The 12,148-nt window shown below is 42.6% G+C and overlaps 1 protein-coding gene across 1 annotated transcript; it reads left to right on the top strand.

The window, feature by feature from the left end:
• The first annotated feature begins 28 nt into the window (after window positions 1-28).
• Window positions 29-11,995, top strand: drc3 (dynein regulatory complex subunit 3). Its single transcript, XM_064986933.1, has 13 exons — window positions 29-71; window positions 561-766; window positions 916-1,032; window positions 1,230-1,396; window positions 1,579-1,725; window positions 2,338-2,457; window positions 2,645-2,757; window positions 3,351-3,525; window positions 4,784-4,915; window positions 7,142-7,212; window positions 8,891-9,014; window positions 11,375-11,506; window positions 11,712-11,995. Exons 2-13 carry the CDS (start codon window positions 607-609, stop codon window positions 11,817-11,819), a joined length of 1,566 nt encoding a protein of 521 aa, XP_064843005.1. The 5' UTR covers window positions 29-71; window positions 561-606; the 3' UTR covers window positions 11,820-11,995.
• Window positions 11,996-12,148: the final 153 nt, after the last annotated feature.

The raw sequence follows: 12,148 nt of genomic DNA on the forward strand, positions 1-12,148 counted from the left end.
GTAGCCCAGTCCTGCTGCCTGGTTGCTAGGCAACATTATACATCTTTGCGCAGCAGACGACGGTTTGAAAGGTATGAGGCTGATAACATACATTTATTTTTAAATTACTCTGTTGTTTGGTTTTCTTGTGGTCTCTCAAAACAGCAGCTTGTGAGAGAGAGAGCAATCTGATACATTTTTAATTTAGCAGAAATGAGGTTACTCAGCTCTGGCTTGTTGTGTTGTGTTACTGCTGAAAAAGTACTAGCTACTATTAGCTAGCAAACGTTAAGTTACTGTATTATAGCTATCTATATAAACGTTTGTTTACAATATTTATAGCTAGCCACCGTAGCTAACGTTAGCCAGTTAACCTAGCATAAATACATTATACACAGTTTGTGTTTATTTGTTATTGCAAAACAGCCACTCAACTCTACAAAGCTACGTACCTGGCAGGATTGTGATGACACTGAGACTCACTGTTTATCTATCAGAAAAACATTTGTCAAACCTACAACCACCGCCAGACAGTGGCATTGAATACAGCATTTGATATTGCGCTGCCCTTCTCTCCACAGTAACAGTACAGGGTAGAGAGTCAGGGGATCCAGAGACATTAGCAGGATGAGCAGGCTATATGATACCGCAGAGCCCAGTTTGGTGGACGAGGAGCTACTGCAGAAGGCAGTGGAGGAGCAAGGCCCTCAAGACCAGGCTGGGCAGATTGCTAAGGAGGAGGGCATGCAGTATGACGAAGTCTGCCAATTGCGCCTGGACTACAAGAGTAAGACATTTGACAGATGTTGATGTTCTTCATTCATTTGCATACTTTTTGGTGCAGGCATGTCATGTCCATTGTCCACAGAGAGAAGGGCAATAGTTGCAGTGGAAATAGTTTTTATTCCTCAGTATTTTTTATATTTTTGTCCATAGACATCCTGAAGATTGATCACCTGTGGCAGTTCACGTCTCTGACCAAGCTACAACTGGACAATAACATCATTGAGAAGATTGAAGGACTGGAGAGCCTCACAAATCTGAAATGGCTGGGTAAGAAAGCCGTCTCTCACAGACCCTGAATATGTTCCACATACATTATCTGTCTAACATTTACTGTATGTGTTAAACTGTATAAAGCTAGATCAAGATGACTATATTGTTTGTCACTAAAAGACAAGCCCTTCACTGTTACAAGGCTATTATGGCCTAGCTATCAATATTATCTTTCTCTCTATCTTCTCTTCTAGATCTGTCCTTCAATAACATTGAGGGGATCGAGGGGTTGGATTCTCTGGTGAAGCTGGAAGACTTGAGTCTCTACAACAACAGAATCTCTGTCATTGAGAACATGGACACACTCCTAAACCTACACGTTCTCTCTATTGGGAACAACTTCCTGGCTCATTTGGAAAATGTGAGTAACTTTCATATACTACATACATGTATTGTTTTTGTTTCAAATTATGAATGGAAACTCTCAAATTGTATACTGTAGAATATTTGTGACAAAATATGTTATTTTCATGGCATGGGCTGGTATTGCATGTTTGCTGGACACTGTAGGAATTGCAATCAACCATATCCTCTGATTCCCAGGTGATCTACCTCAGAAAGTTCAAGAACCTGCGCACTCTCAACCTAGCTGGAAACCCCATTTGCAAAGAGGACCGCTACAAGATCTTTGTTGCTGCCTACCTACCAGAGTTGGTTTACTTGGACTTCAGGCTATTGGATGAACAAACAGTGAGTGACGGAATAGGGTGAAATTTCCCCTTGACACTTAGTCTTGTAATCCCCCTACTAATGGTTAAGGTTAGGATCGGGGAGGGGAAGCTGATCCTAGATCTGTACCTATTAGAAACACATCCCTGGCGTTAGAGCGACAGGCACAGGAGAACCAATGGGCTGACAAGGTTGTACAGTATATATATGTGCTTGTATCCACACCAACATACCATAAGTCTTACAAAACACAAGTCTTACAAAATAAGAGATTTATGCCTAGGCTCAGGGACATTCCTGTCCTGATGAATTAAAGCATTGATGTAAACGAGAGCATTACAAAACGGTTAGTCATGGATTACAAACGTTTCCCCTGGGAATCAGACAGCTGAATAAGCACCATACAAAAAGCAGAATCACAAAACTGCTGAACTGACAAACCTTTACACATCCCATCCATATTGTAACCACAGATTTAAAGAACACTTCCAAAGGTCTAGTTTATACATTGTTCTTCAAGCACTGCACTGGATATACCATTAGTTTGTATTAATACATGAATACCTTGCTTTTTTTTTTTTACTCTACCAACCATTTGGGCAGGCATTGAACATTAAGTATTTCCTTATGTAGCGAGAGCAGGCGTTTGGAAAATACCAGTATGCCATTGAGGAGATGCGCCACAATGAGGCCCAGGAGAGAAGGGCGATGGATGCGAGGCAAGAGCAAGAGGACGAGCTGCAGTTGCACAGGGTAACCTACGAAAAACCTACATTCAGAGCAAAGCATACATTCTACATCCATGTGTGCATTGAGCTTGAAATCATTGGGTAACTCTGCCATCTAATGTTGTGTGTGTGTGTGTGTGTGTGTGTGTGTGTGTGTGTGTGTGTGTGTGTGTGTGTGTGTGTGTGTGTGTGTGTGTGTTCCCTACTTACAGGATGCCTTTGTGGAGCTCTTGAATGGCCCATATCTGTTTGACAGCATGTACGCAGATGATGCAGAGGCAGCCAAGCTGGCCTACCTCCCCGGAGTGTCTGTACTACTAGAGACATATCCTTCTCCATACTCTGTTCTCTCAGTGTGAGTCTATTTGGAGCATGCCTTCTCCCTTCGACAACTGGCCCTCTCAGTGTCAGTCTATTTGGAGCATGCCTTCTCCCTTCGACAACTGGCCCTCTCAGTGTCAGTCTATTTGGAGCATGCCTTCTCCCTTCGACAACTGGCCCTCTCAGTGTCAGTCTATTTGGAGCATGCCTTCTCCCTTCGACAACTGGCCCTCTCAGTGTCAGTCTATTTGGAGCATGCCTTCTCCCTTCGACAACTGGCCCTCTCAGTGTCAGTCTATTTGGAGCATGCCTTCTCCCTTCGACAACTGGCCCTCTCAGTGTCAGTCTATTTGGAGCATGCCTTCTCCCTTCGACAACTGGCCCTCTCAGTGTCAGTCTATTTGGAGCATGCCTTCTCCCTTCGACAACTGGCCCTTGTTTTGATGGATGGCTAAAAGCAGAGGCAGGTGAAATAATAGTAGAATGATATATCTTGTTGTAAGATAGGGATTTCAAGAAGAGAAAAAAACTGGAAAATAACAAAAGTCAATTATTCTACTGTTGCATCGAAGGCTCCTTCCTTGACTCTGTTCCTACATACAAGAGCCACCTGGTGGCGCTGTGTGTGCAGGTGTTTGAGATTGGCTTGGCACAGCGCAGCCGGAGGGAAGACGAGGTCAAGTCCTTCTTTGACTGTTCCAGAGAAGCCGTGGACGACAACCAGCAGAGAGCAGCACAGATCGCTGCAGACTTTGAGAAAGCCAGGAGACAGGTGCGTCATGGGATTGTAGCTTTTAAGGTCATGTCAAGAAGGGATGCCGCTAATGTCAAAGTGATGTCAAAACCTGCATATCCGAGTAGCGTCGGGGAGAATTTTAGCATTTTTGCTAACACTAATGCTTTTCCTAACCTACTACATTGATTCTCCTAACCTGCTGCGTGGGTTCTCCTAACATGCTACGAAGAGTAACTTCTGATATTAGCGGCATTCCATCTAGTCAAAACCGGCTTTCACTTGCACAGACAGTGAAATGGTCCCGTTTGAGAGCATCAGTTCAGCGCAGACTGGCAGATTACAAATCTTAATTAGTAGACCAATTGGCAAGTCTAATTGGAAAATGTTGGCCACACAATTGGCAAGTCTAATTGGAAAATGTTGGCCACACAATTGGCAAGTCTAATTGGAAAATGTTTTAATTACAGTTCTTCCCTGCCCATGCAACCTTTATCAATATGTAAATGTTTTTAAAAATCCCAAATTAGCACTCCTACTCTGAGATGCTTTATAATAATAATAATAGATTTAATTTATTTTGCGCTTTTCATTATACAGATAATCTCAAATATACTAAAAAACAATAGAAAAGTACATGTAGTTCTTGGGCTGGACAATGGTCTTCAACAGAGGCTAAATATGAATATGGCCCATAGAATTCAACTGACTCCTATCGGCCCCATCTCTATCGAGGGATATAAGTGTCAAAATACATTACATTTGAATTATTTTGGAACAAATATTACGTATTTAATGTATTTACATGCACTGAATATCTTCTTGGCCACACAGATAATGTAAGAACCATGTTCTTTAGAGAGTTTGGCAATTGAGGTTTTCTGCATGATGTGCATTTGCATGACACTGCAACATTCTATGGCAGCCATGGTAGTGCTGCATTAAAATATCATGTGGAATATAATGTCTAGAAGGAGCATTGTGATGTATTTACATGAAACTTTCATATTCTATGGCAGCTTATGTTAGCGCCCCATTAATATTACATGGGGAATATTTAAATAATGTTCTGTAACTGAATGTCTAGAATAAGAACAATATTCAAAAATATTACTGAAATATTTGGCTCTGGATAATGGTTTAACAAACTGCTGGGAAAAAACCTGATAGCAACAGTTTAACAAAAATGGTGCTATTTTTATCGTTTCAAATCCACTGTACATGAATCTTACAAATCACAAAAAATCATGCAAATCACACATAAATGTTGTGTATTTCCACATGGCCAAACACCCAGGTGATGTCTGAGATACAGCAGGCCACAGACGCACGTCTCCTGGAGGCCCAGCTGAACCACTGCAGCGAGGAGATCAACCAGCTCTGTGACAGCCTCATGACCCAGGAGCTGCAGCTCGTCGACCAGCTGGAGGTGTGTGTGTGTGTGTCTGTCTGTGTGTTGTTAAAACTTCTTGGTGACAGGGGGGCAGTATTGAGGAGTCATCCCGCAGTGTTTGTGATTATATCCTGATCAAGACAGCTTGGCTGTCGAAACGTTGGTATTAAATTTTTGCATCTGAGCTCCAAGAGTGTGCGGCTCTCTTTTATTTTTATTTACATGTATGTGTAACATGAAGTCCTATGAGTGTCATCTGATGAAGATCATCAAAGGTTAGTGATTCATTTTATCTCTATCTGTGCTTTTTGTGACTCCTCTTTGGCTGGAAAAATGGCTGTTTTTCTGTGACTTGGTGGTGACCTAACATAATCGTTTGTGGTGCTTTCGCTGTAAAGCCTTTTTGAAATCAGACACTGTGGCTGGATTAACGAGAATTGTATCTTTAAAATGGTGTAAAATACTTGTATGCTTGAGGAATTTTAATTATGAGATTTTTGTTGTTTTGAATTTGGCGCACTGCACTTTCACTGGCTGTTGGCGAGGTAGGACGCTACCATCCAACATATCCCAGAGTTAAGATCTACATTATTGACCACCCTTAAATCTGAACTGAATAACTTCTAAGAGGTTAGGAGTAGAGGTTTTTACGGATCCACCTTTACCAATCCAAGATACCCGATCTGGGACCCGATTAGGGGCGGATCCAGAATTCTAAATAATGTCATGGGTCTGGGTCGGATCTCATATGATTGTCTCGGGTCTCTGATATGTGTCCTTTTTTGTCATTTTTAAAAATTACATTTTTTACTTTGACCCCTTTTACTCCCCAATTTCGTGATATCCAATTGGTGTTTACAGTCTTGTCCCATCGCTGCAACTCCCCTACAGACTCGGGAGAGACAAAGGTCGAGAGCTAGGCCGGTCGAGAGCTAGGCCGGCCAAACCTCCCCTAACCCAGACCACGCTCCCGGTCATGGCTGGCTGTGACAGCCTGGGATCCTTAGTGCCTTAGAGAGCTGTGCCACTCGGGAGGCCTTGGGTCTGTGTCATTTTAACTGACTTGTCTGGAAGGACCCGTACAGAGCCGAACGTGACTGCTGCAGTAGTTGTTGTTGACCAATCATTAGTCATCAAAGCGTCAATAGGCTACAGTCATAGAGGCTCTGTGTGTGGCAAAAGTTAGGAGATATGTAATCATTGGACGATGGACCTTAGAGTGAAATGCTTACTTACAGGCTCTAACCAACAATGCAATTTAAATATAAAATACATTTAAAAAAGGATGAGAAAGCGCATGCACTGCATCCTCAATTACCCTAGCTAGCTAATGTTAGCTAACTTAACTTGCTAGCTTCTCAAGGTTTGATGCAGTCAAAACAGGTACTGTGTAATCATATTGGATGATAAATAATCTAGCTTTTGCGTTTTGGCTTGTTGGTTGGTTGCTGTCCGTTGTCTCTCCCTCCCAGCTCCCTGTGTCACTCCCTCTCAGCGGCACCTTTCTCTTCCTCCTCTCGCGCTTTATAAGCTCCGGTTAATAAAGACGCTTACAAAATGGGTCTCCATATTTAAAAAATATATATATATTTTTTTTAATGTATGCATATTGGGTACAGGTGAGAAAGCCCAAGGTCCATATCAGAACAGGTCCAACTTCTTTTGGCCCGTGAAGACCTGTAGTTAGGAGGCCCCATAATGCAGAAACTGTTATCCTCGGTGACCTCTGGGTGATCTCCCTGAGGCCAAGTACCAATGGCTATAAATTCAGCCATCGGGAGTTTCAAATGATAGAGATGTCTAATATGCAGCTCACTCTGACACAAAGGGGTCTCGACAGCCTTGATTTATGTTGTGAGCAGGGGCCCGGAACACTTGGAGAACCAACAGATAAGCAAGAGTATTTATGCTTTACTTCCCTTGAGGAGGTTGGGAGATTGCTACAAAGCTCTCAGAGGAACATGTCTGTCTCCCCATATGCATACGTTTGTCTGTCTATCTGTCTATCTGTCTGTCTGTCTGTCTGTCTGTCTGTTAAACCTTTAAATATAGAAGTCATTCGCCTTATCTTTGGGTACAGCATTTTCCACACCTTGAGAAAATCAATGTGTGTGTGTGTGTGTGTGTGAACTCTCATTTGTAGAAGAATGTTTGGAGTGGTTAATTAATACATTGTTATTTTCCATTTGATATCAAAACACACATTTCAATTTGAGATATGTTATTCATATGTCAATAACTATTCTCCTTTTTTTTCTATAGGACATAATCAAAGATTTTGAGAGGAACATTTCAGACATGGTTGCCGGATTCATTGAAGTTGTTCAAGGAATATATCCTTTTCTACCTTAGGTATTTATTTCAATATAACTAAACGTTGCATGTGTATTATAATGGTGTTGCAGTGCACTGATGCAGTTATTCAAATCAGGGTCTGCATGTACAGTGCCTTGCGAAAGTATTCGGCCCCCTTGAACTTTGCGACCTTTTGCCACATTTCAGGCTTCAAACATAAAGATATAAAACTTTATTTTTTTGTGAAGAATCAACAACAAGTGGGACACAATCATGAAGTGGAACGACATTTATTGGATATTTCAAACTTTTTTAACAAATCAAAAACTGAAAAATTGGGCGTGCAAAATTATTCAGCCCCTTTATTTTCAGTTCAGCAAACTCTCTCCAGAAGTTCAGTGAGGATCTCTGAATGATCCAATGTTGACCTAAATGACTAATGATGATAAATACAATCGTCTCCGTATAAATGCACCTGCACTGTGATAGTCTCAGAGGTCCGTTAAAAGCGCAGAGAGCATCATGAAGAACAAGGAACACACCAAGCAGGTCCGAGATACTGTTGTGAAGAAGTTTAAAGCCGGATTTGGATACAAAAAGATTTCCCAAGCTTTAAACATCCCAAGGAGCACTGTGCAAGCGATAATATTGAAATGGAAGGAGTATCAGACCACTGCAAATCTACCAAGGCCTGGCCGTCCCTCTAAACTTTCAGCTCATACAAGGAGAAGACTGATCAGAGATGCAGCCAAGAGGCCCATGATCACTCTGGATGAACTGCAGAGATCTACAGCTGAGGTGGGAGACTCTGTCCATAGGACAACAATCAGTCATATATTGCACAAATCTGGCCTTTATGGAAGAGTGGTAAGAAGAAAGCCATTTCTTAAAGATATCCATAAAAAGTGTCGTTTAAAGTTTGCCACAAGCCACCTGGGAGACACACCAAACATGTGGAAGAAGGTGCTCTGGTCAGATGAAACCAAAATTGAACTTTTTGGCAACAATGCAAAACGTTATGTTTGGCGTAAAAGCAACACACATCACCCTGAACACACCATCCCCACTGTCAAACATGGTGGTGGCAGCATCATGGTTTGGGCCTGCTTTTCTTCAGCAGGGACAGGGAAGATGGTTAAAATTGATGGGAAGATGGATGGAGCCAAATACAGGACCATTCTGGAAGAAAACCTGATGGAGTCTGCAAAAGACCTGAGACTGGGACAGAGATTTGTCTTCCAACAAGACAATGATCCAAAACATAAAGCAAAATCTACAATGGAATGGTTCAAAAATAAACATATCCAGGTGTTAGAATGGCCAAGTCAAAGTCCAGACCTGAATCCAATCGAGAATCTGTGGAAAGAACTGAAAACTGCTGTTCACAAATGCTCTCCATCCAACCTCACTGAGCTCGAGCTGTTTTGCAAGGAGGAATGGGAAAGAATTTCAGTCTCTCGATGTGCAAAACTGATAGAGACATACCCCAAGCGACTTACAGCTGTAATCGCAAAGTCGCAAAGTTCAAGGGGGCCGAATACTTTCGCAAGGCACTGTACCAAGTGTCTCAGAGTTAAATTGCTGAATTAGGATCAGTTTTCCAATTAATAAGATGACATGGACAGGGAGGACCTGATCCTAGATCAGCACTCCTCCTCTGACACGCTTGATATACAGTGTACATTGTCAGACAAAGTCTCCTTGACACTGACCCACTTTCGCCCAGTGCCGAGACTTAGAGAACCACCATCACGAGAAGCTACTGGAAATCGCTGTGGCAACCCTGGAGCGAGTGGCCAAGAATGAGCTGGAGGAGGATATGCCAGATGATGTCCGAATGGTCAGTATCAGAAAGTCCCTGTGTCTACAGCAAATCCTACAGGCCATGGTCAAAAGTAGTGTACTATATGTGAAATAGGTGGCTATTGGAGACACAGTCTAAATAGTGTTTCCCTACCCCTCTCTCAACCCTGTCTCTTATCTCCACAAACATTTTCAAATATTGTCAAAGACTCCAGCAACTCAAGTCATAGCCTGTTCTCTCTGCTACCACATGGCAAACTGTACCAGAGTGCCAAGTCTGGGAACAAAGGGCTCCTACCCCCAAGCCATTAGACTGCTAAATAGTTAACTAAATAGCTACCTGGACTATCTGCATTGACCCTTTTTGCACTAACTCTTTTTGACTCTATGCACACACACTGGACTTTACCCACACACTCACACATACTTACACTGATACTCCAACACAGACAGCGCTTTCAGACCGTATTCAGAAGTATTCAGACCGCTTGACTCTTTCCACATTTTGTTATGTTACAGCCTTATTCTAAAATTGATTAAATGATTTTTTCCCCTCATCAATCTACACACAATATTCCATAATGACAAAGCAAAAACAGGTTTTTAGACAGATCCTCTCAAGCTCTGTCAGGTTGGATGGGGAGCGTCGCTGCACAGCTATTTTCAGGTCTTTCCAGAGATGTTTGATCGGGTTCAAGTCCGGGCTCTGGCTGGGCCACTCAAGGACATTCAGAGACTTGTCCCGAAGCCACTCCTGCGTTGTCTTGGCTGTGTACTTAGGGTCGTTGTTCTGTTGGAAGGTGAGCCTTCTCCCCAGTCTGAGGTCCTTAGCGCACTGGAGCAGGTTTTCATCAAGGATCTCTCTATACTTTGCTCCGTTCATCTTTTCCTCGATCCTGACTAGTCTACCAGTCCCTGCCTCTGAAAAACATCCCCACAGCATAATGCTGCCTCCATCATGTTTCACTGTAGGGATGGTGCCAGGTTTCCTCCAGACGTGACGCTTGGCTTTCAGGGCAAAGAGTTCTTGTTTCTCATGGTCTGAGAGTCCTTTAGGTGCCTTTTGGCAAACTCCAAATGGGCTGTCATGTGCCTTTACTGAAGAGTGGCTTCCGTCTGGCCTCTTTACCATAAAGGCCTGATTGATGGGAGTGCTGCAGAGATGGTTGTCCTTCTGAAAGCTTCTCCCATCTCCACAGAGGAACTCTGGAGCTCTGCCAGAGTGACCATTGGGTTCTTGGTCACCTCCCTGACTAAGGCCCTTCTCCCCTGATTGCTCAGTTTGTCCAGGCGGCCAGCTCTAGGAAGAGTATTGGTGGTTCCAAATTTCTTCCATTTAAAAATGATGGAGGCCGCTGTGTTCTTGGGGACCTTCAATGCTGCCAACATTTTTTGGTACGCACCCCAGATCTGTGCCTCGACAAAATCCTGTCTCTGAGCTCTACGGACAAGTCCTTTGACCTCATGGCTTGGTTTTTGCTGTGACATGCACTGTCAACTGTGGGACCTTATATAGACAGGTATGTGCCTTTCCAAATCAAGTCCAATCAATTGAATTTACCACAGGTGGACTCCGATCAAGTTTTTATTTACTTAATCCATTTCAGAATAAGGCTGTAACATAACAAAATATGGATAAAGTCAAGGGGTCTGAATACTTTCCGAATGCACTGAACACACTCACTTGCACATAACACTTCCACACACGCACACATTTGCCACACACACACTTCCACACTCATATTGTATTCTGCATTTTGGGAAGCATTTCACTGTCATTTACAAAGCATGTGACAATTAAAATTTGATTTAATATTGTATGTGTACATGCTCATCCATATTGCACTCAAACACACTGCACACAGTCCAACTGTATTCTGTTCTTACTGCTTTTCCACCCTCACTTCTCTGACAACATTTCCACTGTCACTGCTATTGAAACTACAGATCTGCTATCTTAATTTAGTCAGTCTGTTGTCACAGACAATATACCGGCGCAGCAGAAAATTCATATTGTGGTGTATTCAAGGTTTAAAAAGTCTTCTAAAGTCTGTAATTGCCCTAACAAAAAAAGTCAACCAAAGCAAAAAATGTATATTCATTATAATCCACATAATTAATATTTCCTGTTTTCTTGTTGTCAGAAGCAGGGTCAACTTAAGATCTGTAGCACCTCAGCAGCACTTTCCCCAGTAGCACTCAGCAGTATTTTGATCCCGCTGGTGCCATGGTGAAGTTTCCCCTTGGTACAGATTTCGGATCAGCTTTCCCTCCCTCAATCCTAACCTTGCCCATTATGTTGAGAATGAAAAACTGACCTAAGATCAGTGTCTTGGGGTAATTTCAGCCTGCATCATTAATCTGTGTTACACAGTGTCTGTCTGTCCCCCCATGCAGCTGTTTGTAGACAAGGACACAGTGATCAATGCAGTCAGCGCCTCCCACGACACCCACCTGCTGAAGATCGACAACCGTGAGGACGAGCTGATGACGCGCTGCAACAGCTGGATGAGTGCTCTGATGAAATCGGTAGGCATGGGGAATGCATGGAAATAGGATGACATAGATTGTATTTCTATGGGGAATGAGTTGAAATAGAATGACATACATTGTATTTATATGGGGAAGGCAAAGCATTGCCACAAACCCTCAGTAAGACAGTTTACAGTTTTCCACCATGAAGAATACCTTTTCATTTGTTGTTGTTTTGTCTCTTATTCGCCTGTCCATGCAGGTACAAGATGAAGAGGTGAAGCGGAATCGCAAGCGCATCTCAGAGATTCACAACTACATTGACTACGTTAGGGATCAGCTGGATGAGATGCAACATGAGCACCATTGATGAAGAAGAGGGGAAAGGAAATATAGCAGAAAAAAACATCCTAACACGGATTCAAGCCTCACAGACGAGCCTCAGGCATACAGCAAATGCCCTTATTTTCATACTTACTTATTTCCATGAACCTGGATTATAAGAACATTGAATTGTGTCAAAATGAAGTTCATTATTTTAATGAATCCTCAGTGTTATTTCCCTTGTGTTCATTTCCAGAAACAAGCAGAAATGTTTGTCTATTCCTAACTCTCGAGGACAACTCTGCCATCTACTGTGTGTGTTTTGTGTGCGCGTGCGTGCGAGATACACTAACCATGCATAACCATCAACACCCA

The sequence above is a fragment of the Oncorhynchus masou genome, chromosome 14 (genome assembly GCF_036934945.1).
Source record: "Oncorhynchus masou masou isolate Uvic2021 chromosome 14, UVic_Omas_1.1, whole genome shotgun sequence".
NCBI lineage: Eukaryota > Metazoa > Chordata > Actinopteri > Salmoniformes > Salmonidae > Oncorhynchus > Oncorhynchus masou.

Coding starts and splice junctions, on each gene's coding strand:
- drc3 (XM_064986933.1), top strand. CDS start 607: ATGAGCAGGCTATATGATACCGCAGAGCCCAGTTTGGTGGACGAGGAG. Junction 1,033..1,229: donor CACAAATCTGAAATGGCTGG/GTAAGAAAGCCG, acceptor CTTCTCTTCTAG/ATCTGTCCTTCAATAACATT. Junction 9,015..11,374: donor TGCCAGATGATGTCCGAATG/GTCAGTATCAGA, acceptor CCCCCCATGCAG/CTGTTTGTAGACAAGGACAC.